The sequence below is a fragment of the Erpetoichthys calabaricus genome, chromosome 11 (genome assembly GCF_900747795.2).
Source record: "Erpetoichthys calabaricus chromosome 11, fErpCal1.3, whole genome shotgun sequence".
Lineage (NCBI taxonomy): Eukaryota > Metazoa > Chordata > Cladistia > Polypteriformes > Polypteridae > Erpetoichthys > Erpetoichthys calabaricus.
Genome location: NC_041404.2, coordinates 162,878,392 through 162,895,433, shown reverse-complemented (window position 1 = coordinate 162,895,433; position 17,042 = coordinate 162,878,392). Strand labels below are relative to the sequence as shown.

Genomic DNA, 17,042 nt, shown 5'->3' with positions numbered 1-17,042 from the left:
AATACTTTACAACTCTTTAGACAAAATGGTGGTCAGCATTTAGGCACATCATGCATACACATCACACCCACTTTTACCCATCCCCAAGGTAACACCTCCATCCACATGGTCCTTCAAGTATGCAGAATCATTCCTTCTTACTCCAAAGCTGATATTTAAGATAAGACTTGAAACACAAAGCATTCCTAAAATGACAGGCATCATCACATTTTTCATGGAACAGATAAAGGACCCTCTTGTGTTCTTGCAGATTCATTTCAAGCCCTGCTTCACTTATAGCTCTGCGAAAAAGCAACCTTCATTGCATTCCTCACTCCTAAAAGCAATTAACACACTTGGAGGGAAAGGTTAAAATAATTGTGCACCGATTTTAAGTATGCAACACAAGATCTCAGCCCTTCTCACTGGAAGGAAAATGGCAGGAGGCCAATCTGCTGTTTTCAACTTGCTTCTTCTAATTCCAGCTGCTTTCTCTTTTCTTACTTTGCTTATGTAGGACTAAGCATCAGCCTCACTAAATGTTTCCATTAGCTAGCCTGTAGAAAGTAGAGGAGAGCTGATAGCTGGCTAAATTTGACAATCAGAAGCCACATAGAACAATTTGTCTTCTGTCGAATTATCTTCTCTCGGGTTGCAATACTCTCTGCCTAGATTTACTTTAGCTTTTATGCATTTATGGACCCCAAAAGCAAATAAGGGTAACCTGAAAATTCCTACCACTAACACCTGATCAACTGAGGAGCCCAAGTGAGTAGCTGCATACAGGGCCCAAGTATCTGTAGCATACAGTACATTCTACATTAGAAAATATTTTAAGCGTTCTTTTTTGTTCTTTATTTCACCTTGTACAATTTCTTGTTCTTTGTTAGTTTTCACATAGTCTTTGGGGTCAAAGCACAGGTTCAGCCACTGTACAGCACCTTTGGAGCAATTGCAGGTTAAGGGCCTTGCTCAAGGGCCCAGCAGAGTAGGATCTCTTTTGGTAGTAAGAAGGATTTGAATTGGCAACCTTCTGGATACCAGTGCAGATTCTTAGCTTCAGATCCACCATGCAAACAGATAACAGCTGATACTGCAATAAGGATGAGACAAAGCAGCTACACAACCATTTTCACATGGCACAGTTTGCAATATAAAAATCTACAACCGGACACAATGGGACAAACTTGAAGATCCCTGACTTTTTGGATCACATTTTTTTTTAGGACAGATGGAATAAAAGCATAACATAAAATGCTAAAACTTACTAAGTCTTAATACCTTTTGACCAGATTTACAAACTGATGAAACCAGCCCAGTCTGACAGGGTTGCTTTATTGTTTGAGGTATTTGCAGGTCTTATAAGCAAAAAATCTGTTAAGCTTGCCTCCTCTCACTATTGGCAGGAGAGGCTTATGTGAAGAGATTGGAGATATTTATATAGCAGATAACCCTGCCAAAAGCAAACACAGCATCGGAGGGCTTATCCATCTGCTACAACTGCCACCACAAAAACAATATCCAAATATTCCACTGGATGATGTCCCCCTCTCAACTTGATTATCCAACAGTCTATTGTCTGTCATTAGCTCTGATAAGCAACGCTCTGCAGGAATTAAATACTTGTTAGCGAAATATGAATAATCTCCTTATTGGCCCTGTGAACAACCTTGTGAGGTGCAATAATAAATGAAGGTGTCTAGTGCCATCTCTCCACTTTCGAGGTTTGACACAGCTTGGTGTTTGGCAGGATTATGTGACATGAATGCAGTGAAGGGCTCAGCAATAGGCAAGACAAAAGGAGCAGTTTTGCATACGAGATGCCCTGTACTTTATGTGGTAAGAGGATAATATTTCTCTGCTCTTCTAATAAAATACATTTATATAAAACAAATCTCACATATATTTATGTGCTCGAGGGGAGTCTTGATGATGACCCTAATCTTGAACGGGCTTAACACTTTCCGTATGACCACATTCATGTAAAAGGGCCAGCTGAATAGGGCTGTGAGAAAGCAGAATTTAAATGAGATATCAGATCCAAGTGACTGAGCATGATGGGAAACAAACAAATTGTCTACCTGACAATATACTGCTAAGCAAGCAACTTAAACAGTAATATTAACCAGCCAACCTGGATAAACCTGGAAAATGACAGATAAACTGATGACGATCAAGTGTTACATCTTGATACTTGATCCTTATGACCTTATCTTCCTGTGTTCGTTCCCTAAGCTCCTATTAAAGTGCATGCAAAAACCATGCTGGAGGAAATGTCCAAGTGTTCCCTGCATAGACCCCACAGCTGCTTTTTAAATTAAGCTGCACATAAGACAGCATAACTATCAGCCTTTAAGGTGCTTCAGCAGACTTGTCAGCGAACATGAGAATGCTAAGGGAAAATAAACACCTTAAACACCCCACTCCACAAATTTTCATGCAAGTCAGCATCTCCTCAATAACCCATGGGTAAATCAAAAACAAGCAACTAAAAAAAAAGCACAATCTTTATAGTGGCCACTACAAAAGATTTTCAGATTTGTTATTAAGTTAAATGCGGTTGCCAGGGGGCTGGGCGGTCTCATGGCCTAGAACCCCTGCAGATTTTATTTTTTCTCCAGCTGTCTGGAGTTTTTTTTTTTTTTTTTCCTGTCCTCCCTGGCCATCGGACCTTACTTTTACTCTATGTTGATTAGTGATCTCTTATTTTGTCTTTTTTTTTTTCTTTGAGCTACATTATTTGTATGAAAATCTGCTATATAAATAAATGATGCGATTTGCCTCTGAGCAAAAACCTCCTGCACTGCTTTCTTTCAGTTCAAAGCTTAAATCTCTGCCCAGTTGGTCACCATCTGTGTGGAGTTTGCAAAATCTCCCCATGTCTTTGAGGGAAAACAACAAAGCTACTTTGATTGATGACTCTAAACTGGCACCATATGAGAGTGTCTAGGGTACGAGTGAATGCATCCCATTTTCTTTTTTTATTTGAATATTTATGCTTTGTACAATAGGCCTGGATAGGCTCCAGCTCCCTGAAACTCCAAACTGGATTAAGTAGACAAAGTACATGAGGGGACAGAAGGGTGTCCTTTGTGGAATTTTGCATGTTTCCAAGTGCACGAGGAATGTCCATACTGACTACAGGTCTCTCCAACAAGTAATGTGCTTGTTCCACTACTTGAATACACATCCCCCATGATTTCTACACATTATTTGGTTAATTCACCTCAACACTGTGTTAACATTTTTCTGTTAACCTGAAGGGGATTACGTTTAGCTGCTTACACACAACTTTTTGCCAACAATTAACTATATTTAAGAAGCTCTACAATTTTTGGACCCTAAGACATGAACTAGCTCAACAATTAACGAATTTTCATAGCACCTAAATATTTTGGTGCTTAAGCATTATTAGCTATTAAGCAGTGTGGCCCTGAAACTAAAAAAAAAAAAAAAAAAAAAATAAAAAAAGTACGCTCTGAAAGAGGCCCTTATGCTTAACACAGTTGTATCCTACCTTGCAATGATTCACATACATAATCTTAAATCTGTAAGCCAATCCTGTACCATTTTCACTGAACACATCCTAGGAGATCCTAAAATCCTAAAGTACTACAGTTGCTTTTAAAATAAAGTACCAGCTTGGCACCATGCCAGCCATGGATTGCCTCCTCAGTGATTAGAACTCACAGCTTTATGTCATCCAGACCTCTAGGCCTCAAAAAGTGAACAACGTGGCTAGTCAAGCTTTAGGTTGAAAAGCTCCACTCTCAGTGGCACCTTAAAATTGTTAATAACCATCCAAATAGAGCAGCACTGTTACAAGTCAACCACTCTCAGCTCAGCATTTAATTTCATTTCCGAATGCACTGCCTCATTCTGAAAGCAGATGATTCTTTTAATATTACTTTTGGCACTGCAGCTGACTGAAATAAACAGGGCTATTGAGCCAACGGTCACTAACGAATCACAGAAACTGGTCTGTTGGTCAGAGGCGTGCTTTGAGTGGATTATGCCTTCAGGGGTGACTAGTCTCACTGCAAATGTCAAGGGCCCAAAATTGGTCTGTTGTCCCAAAGCAAAAAAAAAGAAAAAAATTTCTGAGTGTGGTTTGAAAAACACCTATTCTATATAACACCGTTAAGTAGTTCATCAATTCCAAGCTGAATTAAGAGGATCTGAAAATGGATAGCCAACTCGGTAATAAACGATGTGCTTTCTAAACAATGATGATCCAAAGTCCAAATGTTTCCATCATAATTTCAGATCAGGTTCAGTACCTATAGACCACACCACCAAATAAAAATATTGGAAGTGAAAGAAACTGACCACAGTGAGATGATAAGCAGCAGAATAATATGACATTACCATTTTTTCAACAACCTAACATGTAAATCCATATTTTCTGTTTAATCCATAGTTCTATTTTATTCATTCCTGAGAAGAGTCTTTATAACACAACTTTTTCCATTTAAAAACTCTCAAGTGTAACAAATGTAGGAATAACATGAACAAAGTTAACAAATTTTTGGAAAGCCAGAAATGGGTTTTCAAATCATAGTAAAAAGTCAGGGAAAAAAAAAAAATAAAAAAAAACAACAACAAAAAAAAAGTATTTGGGGCTTGTTGACAAAATTACACCGTAATGGCACGCAGGAGACGTACAGATATTCCTAACAACACAGCAGGTATGAACACCTTATTCGTGCTCTCTCTGTTGGGTGAATGTTCTACACAAAGAGCTTTTAGGTTTTCATTTACTCTTATTTTTCACATTGTTACTTAAAAAAATCTTTATAGAATCCAAAAAAGAGCAAACACATAACAGAATCAGGGCAGACATCAGAACCCTCTGGCAGTCGACTGCTACATAGTATGGGCCACAAAAACAACTCACATCAGCAAGTAGTAAACTGCATGTTAGCTACTGACGTCTCCATAGAAATAAAATAAGACTGGGCTTAACAGAAAGGCACATCTAGCATTACAAACTGGAACAAACTGGCCTATCAAATGGAAGACTAATTGTGGAATTTAAGAAGACACTAAGAAATAGTAACCACTTTTGACCCCATTGTCTATTTTTAATATAACTTTCTTCTATCCAGGCAAGTTTTAGTCCAGGTTAACCTGGAGCTTGAACCTGAAAGGCCCGAGAGTCATGATTTGAAAAAAGTAATTACTACTGACTTTATTAAACTCACTAAACAACACATGTGGCTCAGGAATTTCTTATCAATGGCAGGAAACTTAAACAATTGGTTGGTCCAGCCAAAAGAACAATGCAGGATGATGCAAACATCTAAACATAACAGTAAAAAACACACAAACACACACAGCAAAGTGAAAATTGACACAATATTCACGAAATACAGCAGCCTAAGAGGAGAATGCTGCAAAGCACTTAAGAGTCCGAATGGACGCCACTTAACTGAATTAACTTCAGCTGATGTCAGGGAAATTCCTGAATGTACCAGCTCACGTGCAATGAAAAGGCACAGCTTGGAATCTCATGAGCAAAAATTACCCTGCTGCATGCAGCCCAACAGCTGGAAGCAATCAGAGGTACAATGGTGGCTTTGTGGAAACCATCGCCACTGTCGCCTTTCAAGCGGCCATTCAGCCTACAACAAGGCAAACGCTGGCAAGATGGACTAGTGGAACCCACTCAAAGCAGCAGAGCAGAGTTTGGCACTGAAAAATTTCAACTGTTTCACCGGACCCACTGACAGCCAGCCAGGCTGCTGGCCCAATTAAATGACTACACGCCTGATCATGGGGAAAAAAATGCCTCAGTGTGAGATAAGCTTCAAATTCACAGTGAAGGGGCAGAAATTATACCAATTGACAGATTAAATCAATATTCTAGGGGGTTTGGCAGTAAAACAAACTTCAAAATAATAAACAACCGGCAATCATCCTTAAATGGTACTGAAAGATAGTCAAATCCTGACAAATTAATGATAAAAACAACAATACCTATAAGTGGTCATGGCTAAAAACAAGAGCTTGGGTGCTAAAACAGCAGTTTTTAAAATAAACAGTAGAAGATCATTAATTTTAAATTTCTAGACAGTGCTAATATGGCTTAATCATGCATTAAATATCTCCTTATACTATTGTTTGCTTTGTAAAACACCCTACTGAGTAAAACATCCAGATAAGAGCTCAAATCGCATGGACACAGTAGGTCCTTCTCCATGTCTTTGTGTTACACTCCCATCCCACAGACATGTGTTGCAAAGCTACGCTGCAAAACTAAGTTGGCCTACTGCAGGTGGGTGTATGCAATGGACTGGCACCCCACACATGGTTACATCTTGCTGTGCAACTGATGCTGCCCAGAACTACAAACTGACAGAATCAATGACTTGAATATGGCCCAGCAAAAGCCATAAAAAACATTCCTGACAAGTATTCTTGAATAAAAATTAAATAAATGCAAGTAAAAAACACTTTTCAGACAAATACAACGTATTTGCTGAATTAAAAATGGTAAAAAAAAAAAAAAAAAAACACAAAGCCAAACAAATTCTACTTCAATGCTCTTTGTAGAAAATCATTCTTCAGACTTCATGCAATACTCCTGTGAAGCTATAATATAATCACTGATGCTAACGGTTTAAAGGTATTAGATTTAAACAGATAAAAAATTAATGTAGTATAAAGCAGCATTAGTGGCTATCAGCCTCTTTCACAACTGCCTACACATTGGACATGTAAGACACACAAAATCGTAAATCTGACTAAAAGCATGGAATGGAAGCTCATTTATATAATGGCAGCCTCTTGCAGCAGGGCTAAAGGAAACCTGATCAGCCAAGGGAAAGGCAATTACCAGGAAAAAGGCGAAAGTGAGGCAGCATTGAACACATGCCTAAAAACCACTAAGTGCTAAGTGGTTTCTGATGCCATGTTTTGCGATAGTGAAACTATTATGAATGTACTGCTTGCTCTACCTGAGATGATTTATATGCAAAATATATTACAGATGCTTACATGTTTAAGAACTTGAGTCCAGGCAAATTAAGTGACTTGTTCAGTGTCACACAGCCACAAGTGGCAAGTGAACCCTCAGTATTGTGAGTGCCACTACGCCATACTGCATGCTTTTTCCAGCATAAGTTTCCATACATGAAGATTCAAAAAGAATTCAACAACTAAGCATCCTATGAACATAGTGTACACAAAATTGTACAGCAATGCTTAATTTTTTCCCCTCCAAGATATTGGCGCTTGATGAAGTGAAGGAATGCATCGTGGCTACAACGTCAACCACTGACTTTGATTTGCTACAGAGTTTGATGAATTAGACTACAAGACCAACTTGTGACAAAAGGGACACAGAGTACTTGTAAGATTAAGGAAAAACTGTGAGAGCTCCTTTACAAATTAGTTAAGATTACATGATATTATGATACATTTTTGAAAGTGTTCAACTCCTTTCGAGTCACCCTGTATTATAAAACTACGCAATCATTGTGGCTGTAACACTGGACTGCCAACCATAAAGGCTACCGCTTCACTACCCACAACTTTCATACTGTGTGACCCAAGCAGGTTAGTCAAAACTGCAAGCACCCATCATGTCAATACACAGAAATGGCACAAATATAACACATTAAAAAAACATTCTTAGACCAGCTTAACTCATCTCACATTCATTGGAGCCAAGTGCTTCCCAGTTGCAAAGCAGGAAACAGTCCTGAAAACAGGTGCTAAATTCTTTGAAGTGCCCACTTACAAACACAAAATCAATTTAAAAAAAAAAAAAAAATTTTAAACCTAACGTACAAATAATTTTGGAAAATGAGAGAAAAACCTAAACAGACAAGGAGAGTGTGTGTTAAATCCAAACTATTTGAAACTATTTTACCACTAGGATGTCCCATGTAAAAATAAACATTTAAAAATTTGAATATTAATGTTGGTGATGCCATTGCACTTGAAGAAGGAATAGAAAGAAATAATGTGTTTATGTAACATGATTACTATAGTTCAATGTGACAGAGAGCCAGATTGCATTAAAAGGAGAATAAGACATGAAGCAGGAACAAAGACTGGATAGAAGGCCAGTCCACTGGAGGTCACACATCCTGGACCGACTTCATGTCAACAATAAACCCATCCATCCATTTTCCAACCCGCTAATAAACCCTTTGATAATTATTAATGGGAGAAAGATGCAAAATAATAGTAGGAGAACACGTAAAAGTCACTTAGTACGCTAACTTGAGTCAAACCCAGTCTCATTGAGACAGTGATCAAGTAGCAAACATCTGAAAAGCATTTCAATAAAGTTTATAGTAACAGCTTACTTGACAAAAGTCAATCTGTTGTGATATTTTGTATGACACTGCTCATTTGCCTTATGCAGTTGAAAGAATCCAACGATATCTTCCATAACTTCATAGAAAAATGACAAAACAAAACCTCACATTTTTCTTATGAAAAACTGTCTAAAGCTTCAGAATTTGGCAAGTATTTGTATTACAATTAATAAGCTAGGCTGGCGTTGACCCTTTGTTGTCTCAGCATATATGTTGAACAACTCTGTTCTCCAGTCACACAGGTCTTAAAACTGGGTTTGAGATGGCTGTTCACATTGACATAAAAGAAACGTAAAGGATGCAGTACTGACCCCATCCTTCACTATTTTGTGCTCTATTCACTGTATGTTAGAAAACCAACAACAATTATACCAAAACTTCAGTGATGAATACACCTTGCAGGTCTGATTAAAATCTTTGGCTTTAAAATAAATAAAACAAATAAAGCCTCCACTATATGACCACTAACGTGCTGAGTTCAACACAGCTCGCCACTCCCTTTTAAAATAAATTTGGCAAAATACTAGCAAAATGCAAATGTACTTGAAGTAACTAAGGTACAAGCGTTGGCCGTGTGTGCGAGTCACTTCATTCACATTTCAAACTGTGCTCCACAGAGCAATCCCTAGAGCACTGGGGGAATGGTCAAGCACCAAAATGAACACCATGCAGAAGAGACCAAAAGGCACATGTGATTAGTGTCCTAATAACCAAACTTCTTTACGCTAAACATGAGGTCAGTATCAATGTCAGCTGACTGAGAACATATTGCAAAAGCATGACTACATATTAAAACTGAAAACCACAACTTCTTTACATAGCGATTTCAAATCCTTTAACCTCTGTATGGAAGAATATTCCCACTGCTGTGATCGTTAACACTGAGCATGTGCGTGCTCCAATCGTCAACTGACAGCTAGTGAGGGACAATAGGGACAAACAAACAAATATGCAATCAAATGACAAGCACTGAACTGAAGTTAGGGATATATATTTAATGCTGCAAGTGGTAAGGGGTACATTTAATCTGCCCGGTTTAGGGTCACAGGAAGTCCGATTATTCCAGCAGCACTTAATTTAAGACAAGAACTAAACGTGGTGAATTTTGTAGGGCACAGTCACAAAGCCAATCAGAAAGAAGGGTTCTGTGTGCAATGCAGTAACAAACACATATACTGTAAATAAAGTATATGTCTAAATTTAACACAGTTATTTGCTATGGATACTTTGAAACAGTGATCTTCCAGGACCTGGGTTGGAGATGAAAAGGAGATGGATGTTAATACTTTTAGTCCTTCATGTGCTGTGAAATAAATTTGTTAATTGATAAGCATGACTGAAACATTTCCAGTATTAAGGATGAAAACAGGTAATCATCCAACATTGGTCACACTGACTGATACCAATCAATCCACAAACGTGCACAGAGAACATACAGTCCCCAATGCCATGGGGCAAGAATGCTAGCTCTACATTACCACACTTGATTATGCTAAAACTTCTGTACTCAGCTTTAACTTGATTTAAACTATATGTTTACCTATAACTCTTGTTCAGCTGTAAACTATGTGTTTTCTTAACCTCTCCCGCAACAGCTGGCAATATCTTTGCGAAATAATGCAATTATTTTGACAAGAATAAGCTTCCAGGACTTTAAATACTTGGGACAAGAACACCACAAAAACAACAAAATAATGGAGACCGGTACAAATATAAAATTGCTTTCAACAACCCCTTTACGGGGCACATATCCCCAGCTCCATTCACCACCAGTTTTGACAACTGAAAATCATGCACTTCATTCAGCATAATCAAATAAACTTAAGTGCACCAATGCAGAATCTTTAATAGTGAACATCGTTGGTCAGCGCATATTGTGCCAGTCGAAATGCAAATCCGGCGCATCTGCAAGGCAAAACCGGCTCTCATGCTGATGCATTATTAAACCGTCCCTGTGATGGATTGGCATCCCATTTAGGAGCGGCTAGTGCCCAGTTTTGCTGGCATGCGACCTGAATACGATCAGACAATGAATGGAAGAAATAGGGGGCTGCAAAGGAATCCATGATATGCATTTGGTCTTGCACTTTCTGGGACCTTGCTGTTCATACTCGAGCTTTTGCAAACGCCTATAAATGGTTGCTCTTCTCGAGTCAAGAGAAAAGACCTTTGTGAAACTGAATACTTCATTGCAGTGGTTTCACCACAAGAGCGAGAGACGCGTCTAAATGATGAGTTACTAGCTTTGGAAAATACTGTAATTAACCCGGTACGTTTCGCACACGAAGAAGTCCGGCAGTGGCAGAAGCCGAGTGTGGCGCCAGTCACTTCCCACATCCACCGGGCAGAAAAGACAGCTTCCTCTCCTGTCCCCCAACACCACATAGGGAAGATGAAGGTCCGTTTTCGTTTTACAAACAAATGGAAAAACTACAACATAAGGGCACGAAAGCTTACCGGCTGCCAGGGGTTTTGCCAATGAAACCAGGTACGCGACGTTACTAAACGGAGGTTACGCCGAAATGTGGGCCGAACAGCAAAGCCCGAAACTGAGAATGAGATAAGCGGTCTCGGTCCCGCATTAAGAAACAAGACCCCCCGAGGCTTTTTTCCCAGAGCCACAGCGTGACACGCTGAAGTCCATAACAACGCAAAACAAAGACAGACGCGCGGTTAAACGCCCAGCAGCAGGGGGGAAAGTTTTCGCCCCACTTACTCCTCCTTAAGCCCAGACCGAATCGGATACACCGTTCGATGAAGCTGCCTCGCGCACAAAGTGTTCGACTCACTACTGAACAAGGACTGCCCCTCCTCGGCAACTGCCTCTTGAGGAATGTGCCGTTATTTTGTAGCCCGCTTAAGTAAAGTTACGAACGGTTTCAGAGTCTCTCTCACATATACACACTTGCATCACACATTCAGAACCCTATCTGCCCAGCTCACCTTATCGGAGTCGAGGTCAGGGTCGGCCTGGCAAAGACGATACAGAAATGATTTCGGGTCCCTGCATAGAGTCTGCCGCGTCGTCAGGAAATAGGTGCCCCCCACATTCAGCCGGACCCATTTAGACGTTCCTATGCTGTGCGTGCGGCTCTCGACGGAAAGACTGCAACATCTTCGGCAGGCGGAGACGCTCACATCTAAGCTCTTTTCTGCCATCTCCCTCACACCTCACACCACCACAGGAACTGACTGTGTCCGACTCTGCAAAAGAGTGAGCGCAGGCAGGAAGTGGGTGCTTTCGAACCGACCCGCCCACCGTGACGTCATCGCCACACCTCATCTTGCTGTCGGCCTTCTGCCGGCTCGCCGGCTCAGCTTGGGATGGGGAGGTGGGGGCGGAGCCGGCAACGGAGTTGAAGCCTGCCTCGTGACGTCACAGAGACAGCGGCGCGAAGGTGCGCCGACAATAAACATAAAAGAAGCTGCGGATGAATGTCTGATCACGAGTAAAGCGCGGAGTCTTCATACTTGGTCCTGAAGGGTTTCAGATCATTTCAGATTTTCTTTTTACCCCCGCACTCATACACGCGGGCTGATTTGTTTCTCTCGTTATACTTCACATTTAATTCCATTTGTTTGTTGTTTTAATAACTAAACAAATATTTCGAATGACCCTATTATGTGTCTTTTCCTCCTTATCTGATATAAAAGGAGTTACATATTTATTAAACTGGTGGTCTTCTTGATCTGAGAATTTTAGATAAATATTAATAATATCCATTATTTTGTAAATTGCAAAAAATAAGAACCTGAAAGATGGTTGGTTGAGGGCACATGGAAGGGTCGCTGTTGGATGCATTTTCTCTTAATTGGTGGGGTTTACTTGGACTTCATTGTATGCCTCAAAAGTGCAACATCAAGTAGCACTCCAGTAACATGCCTCTTTATGGCAGTATGTGTGGATTTGCATTTTCTGCCTGTACATTTCACCTGCAGCATCGTAAAGATGCAAGGACAAGGTGAGTTGGCAACTCTAAACTGGTCTGCTGAAGTGTGTCCTATGGCTTTGAGTCCAATGCTGCTCATAGAAGCCCCAACCATATATGCCGCAAAATGTAGACATGTATACAATGACTGAAGGTTTTTAATTCCTGTTACTGCACTCACCTAAAACACAACAAAGTGGCCTGTTTAACCTGCAACAACATCATTATGTGACTTTGTTTCAATCACAGAACCTTGATGTGTTCCAATTCTAAAAATAACAAAACAATTGTACCAATGAGATTTGCCGGCGATGTGTTCTGTTGTCATTTGACTATCAAGGTAAGGTAGTTACTTCAGAAAATGAAGACAAAAGTTTCAAGATTAGGAGGACAGAATTTCAGGGTTAGGTAACAATAATCACTGATGATGGTGCCGGAGAGTGGTGAGGTATTGCATGTTGATTAACACATGCAAGTAAGAATTTTACTGCCCTGTGTACATGTGACAGTATTGACCCTATGAACCTACAGTGGATTCATAAAGTATTCCGACTCCTTCATTTTCTGCACACTTTATTGTGTTAAAGATTTAATTTTAAATAGGTAAATTTGCCATTTTTGCCTATAGAGAAAAGCCAAGCAAAATGACACCTTTTATTGGCTAACTAAAAAGATTACAATATGCAAGCTTTCGAGGCAACTCAGGCCCCTTCTTCAGGCAAGATGTACCATTTTTGCCTATCAATTTATCCTCAATGACACATAATAACAAAGTTAAAATGTGATTTCTGAAAGGTTTGCAAATATATTAAAATTAAAAACTGTAAAAAAATGTTCAGGTCTTTTGTTCAAGCTTTCAGATAAAGACAGTGGAAGAATCCAGCAGCAGGGACATCAAGGTGGCCCCGTCTCCCGGTGCTTCACCTACAAAGTGCACAGAATTAAATCCTATTTACTACTTACTACTTGGTTGATGCTTTTACAACATTATGACATATTAGAGATATTATTGATTACATTTTTTATTTTATTTTTTGTGCCTGTTTTTTCAGTCAGAACAGAGGCAGGTAAAGTGATTTGCTCAGGGTCACACAGTGATTTAAGTCCAAAGCTTTAACCATTATACCACACTGCCTTCTACATTTAAAGACACAGTACATAAATATTAAATAAACCATCATAACAGAAATTGCATAAAAATACAAAAATAATAATTTAAAGATAGCAAAAAACACAATAAAACAGATAATAAATTTAAGCCAGAGAAAAACACCCCACTGTAACACAACAAAGGGGACACAGTCGGAAACTTGATAATGGTAAATTTAGGACAAATGTCAGGAAATTTTTCTTCACAAAGAACCATAGACACATGGAATAAATTACCCAGTAGTGAGGTGGAGAGTAGAACTTTAGGAGCCTCCAAAACTCAAGTTAATATTATTTTGAAGAAATTAGGTGGATAGGATTAGCGAACTTTCTAGGCCTGAATGGTTTGTTCTCATCAAACATTTTGTTATATTATACAGTAATACACGGTCACTCTCTTTTTTTCTTTATATATGTTTCAGTGATTCTAAGTATAACATTCCTTATTATTGTTATTTAGATGTTACTCAAATCTATCTACCCCCCTGAAACCCAACGAGAAAGATTCTCCCTCTACTCTATTTCTGTTTTTTAATGATTTGCAAAAACCTATTGACAAGAAAAGACTTTTTTTTTTATTGCCATCATTCCATACAAATAGTCAATTTTTATAAAAAATAGGACTGAAAACAGATCAACACCCACCCCTGGAAGAAAATACTATGTCAATAAAAAATACTCAAGATCATCGTTACTACTGAATACAAGATGGATTTTCTTTATTACAGCAAGCTGGAGGAAGCCTGCCACTTAAATAGCACAGTTCATCTTGACGAGCCTAATGAATATAGCAAAGCAACAATCTTAAAGGATATGTTTGATATTTTAAAATCTAAATGATTTCTTCACAAACATCAGTATATATGCATTTGGCACACAAAATTGTGTTAAGCTTTTCCCATAAATTTTAAAAATATCTTGCCCACATTGGTGTTTTATAATGGAGGTTATGGGGCACGGAGCACAACAAATAGAAACACAAAGATGCTAAAAAACAAAACATGAGATAAAACTGAAGTCAAAACTTTCAGGCAGAACAGCAAAAATTGGAGAAATTGGAATACTTAGCAAAAGCAAAAGGCAAAAATGTTTGTTTTGAAATCCGTCAGCTAGAATATGAAGCTGACCTTTTCATGTGACTTTCGACCACTATGAGTAATTGGTCATTGGGCTCAACCTCTGAAGACACTCCCAGAGAGACGCAAGAGCGGAACTAGCAACTAGAGTATACGATGGTGCTGACTGCACCAACACAAAATGGTGAGTATAACGATAAAAAATAAAAGTAACAAAAACAAAGATATGTGTTAAATGAATAAACTAATGGTAGATTCAAGCTGCATGTGCCTTACAATAGAAAAGAGGGCAGCGCCACTTTGTCCTACACCTCTCACCCCATCAAGGCAATGTTTGGAGGAGAGGGACCAGTGTAAGGAATATTGGTTATAGAATAAAAACCATTGACACCAGGGGCAGGCAAAATGGGAAGGGAGTTGTACATTCTTCATATAAATATATAATACAATGTTCAGCCAACCATCAACTAAAATGCTATTTCCCCTTTAGTTAAAAAGCTGAAATTTGGCAGGATTGTACAGTAAGTATTCACTATGAAAGGACATTTCATTATATCAGTGGTTCGGGGTAACCCCTTCCTATAATAGAGAAACTAAATACCCTAAAATCTCAAAAATGCCATGACAGATTTGATTAAAATTTGGTGACATTATAGAAAAAAGAAAATTGGTGTAATGAGTGGATCATTTTTAGGCAGCACATTCTTTTTTCTCCTGTGCCATGAGGACACCCAGAAATGAGGCATGTAGTTCATGCAAATAAATGTCACAAGCAGAAGCGCAACACTGATCAAGCTGTAGCTGTAATGACACAGTGAAATAAGGCAAGCAAAAAAGGGCAGCTGCCCTTCACAGGAAAAGAGAAGGGGTGGTGAGCTGCATGGAAAGTGGACAAAGAAAAGATAGATGAAGCTCAAAGAACAAGTGGCCTCCTTGGGTACACACAGTACTCCCTATTGTGTCTGCTTTTTTTATTTACTCTGCATTATGCGGTATAAAATACATTCACAATCAAGCCACATTGGATTGTCAAGTACCCTTATATACATAAACTTCAAGGAGCAGGATAGGGGCCCTTATTGGTAAAATACACACAATATTGGGGAGACTTGGGGTGTCCCCTTTAAGGTCAGACCACAACTTACCAGCTCACTTCAAGCCTTGAGTACAGCACAAGCCACCAATGCTTGTTTCAGTACAGTGCTTATAAGATTCAGTTTATTGCATGGGCCTGAAAAATGAGAAGCTTGTAAATGTCAATGCTGCATGTAATATGTTAACATAAACCACATTTCAGTGTATATTGCTTTTGATCTCAACCCTCCCAAATTTTGTAATGGTACAAGATTACAGATCAATGCATAACATTCAAATCTGATTAAAGCTAATAAGAGTTTTACAGGATGTGCTACAAGGTGAAATTATATTTATATCCAAAAAGTCCTATTACTCCTGCTAATTACCTGTTTCGATTCAGAAGAATACAGTTTACTGTAAAATTGTGTTTTGTAATGACCATTAGCAAAAGTCAATGTCAGTCACTAGGAAAAGCAAGAACTGGAATGTTTTACTCAATGGCAATTTTATGTAGCGTGTTCAAGAGTAAGGAGCACCAGTGAAGTAATACAATTACAGAAAGTACTCAATTAGGTACATAGGACCCAAAATGGATCCCAGAGGAACACCACAGTTAAGAGGAGCAGTAGACGAGAAAGAGGAATTTAAAGTCATTGAAAAGTGTCTACCAGTTGACCTGAACCAGTTGGTTCAGATGTCTTCCTCCAATCCTCCCTCTCCTTCTGCATACAATCTCTAATGACTCTCATGTTGATCTTAGTTATTTTGGCCCATCCTTCTTCTTGCTTTCTACTCCTTAATAATAACAACAATCACATATTGACAACTTTTAAGAACTGTATGGATGAGATACTTGGACAGCTTAGCTATTAGCTAAATAAACTAGCTTCACTGACTTAATAGTGTTCTCATTTTTTGTCAGATTTCTTATGTTTGTATGTACTTATCAGCATTCATTGTGAATTTCTCCTTGGGATTAATAAAGTATCTATCTATCTATCTATCTATCTATCTATCTATCTATCTATCTATCTATCTATCTATCTATCTATCTATCTATCTATCTATCTATCTATCTATCTATCTATCTATCTATCTATCTATCTATCTATCTATCTATCTAATTTTGCATAACAGGAATCTGTTCTTCTTTGATGCTTCCATGCATCTCTGACCTCACATACACACACGAGTATCACAAAGGTCCCCTTCATACTGTTGTAACTGCAGCAAACAAAATAGTCAATGTGGAGTGAGGCCTCCAAAACAGATCCAAAAGCAGGCCAGATTCCCTACAAACCAGTAACACTTACTCACAGGCAACTTGACTGCCTGCTCCAATGACTGGCTGCATCCTACACCTGGCCAAATACGTAGGCTTTTGCTTCAAATGTTCAAAAATATATACATAAAGTCCCAAAATATAAGCAAAATACCATTACAGGGGAAAGGAGCTCCATAAACCCCTGGATTGTGGACAGATGAGTGGCAAGAAATCTTTA

At 38.8% G+C, this 17,042-nt stretch overlaps 1 protein-coding gene across 4 annotated transcripts in view; it reads right to left on the bottom strand.

The window, feature by feature from the left end:
* LOC114661250 (BTB/POZ domain-containing protein KCTD5-like) overlaps nucleotides 1–11,553 on the bottom strand; it is a 47,292-nt gene extending 35,739 nt beyond the window's left edge. The window contains exon 1 of one of the 4 annotated variants that reach the window (XM_051933971.1): nucleotides 11,253–11,553. In XM_051933971.1, the coding sequence (XP_051789931.1) occupies nucleotides 11,253–11,468 (216 nt within the window). In that variant the 5' untranslated portion in view covers nucleotides 11,469–11,553. The remainder of the gene's footprint in view (nucleotides 1–11,252) is intronic. The other 3 variants (XM_028814464.2, XM_051933972.1, XM_028814465.2) reach the window with 3 other exon arrangements.
* Nucleotides 11,554–17,042: the final 5,489 nt, after the last annotated feature.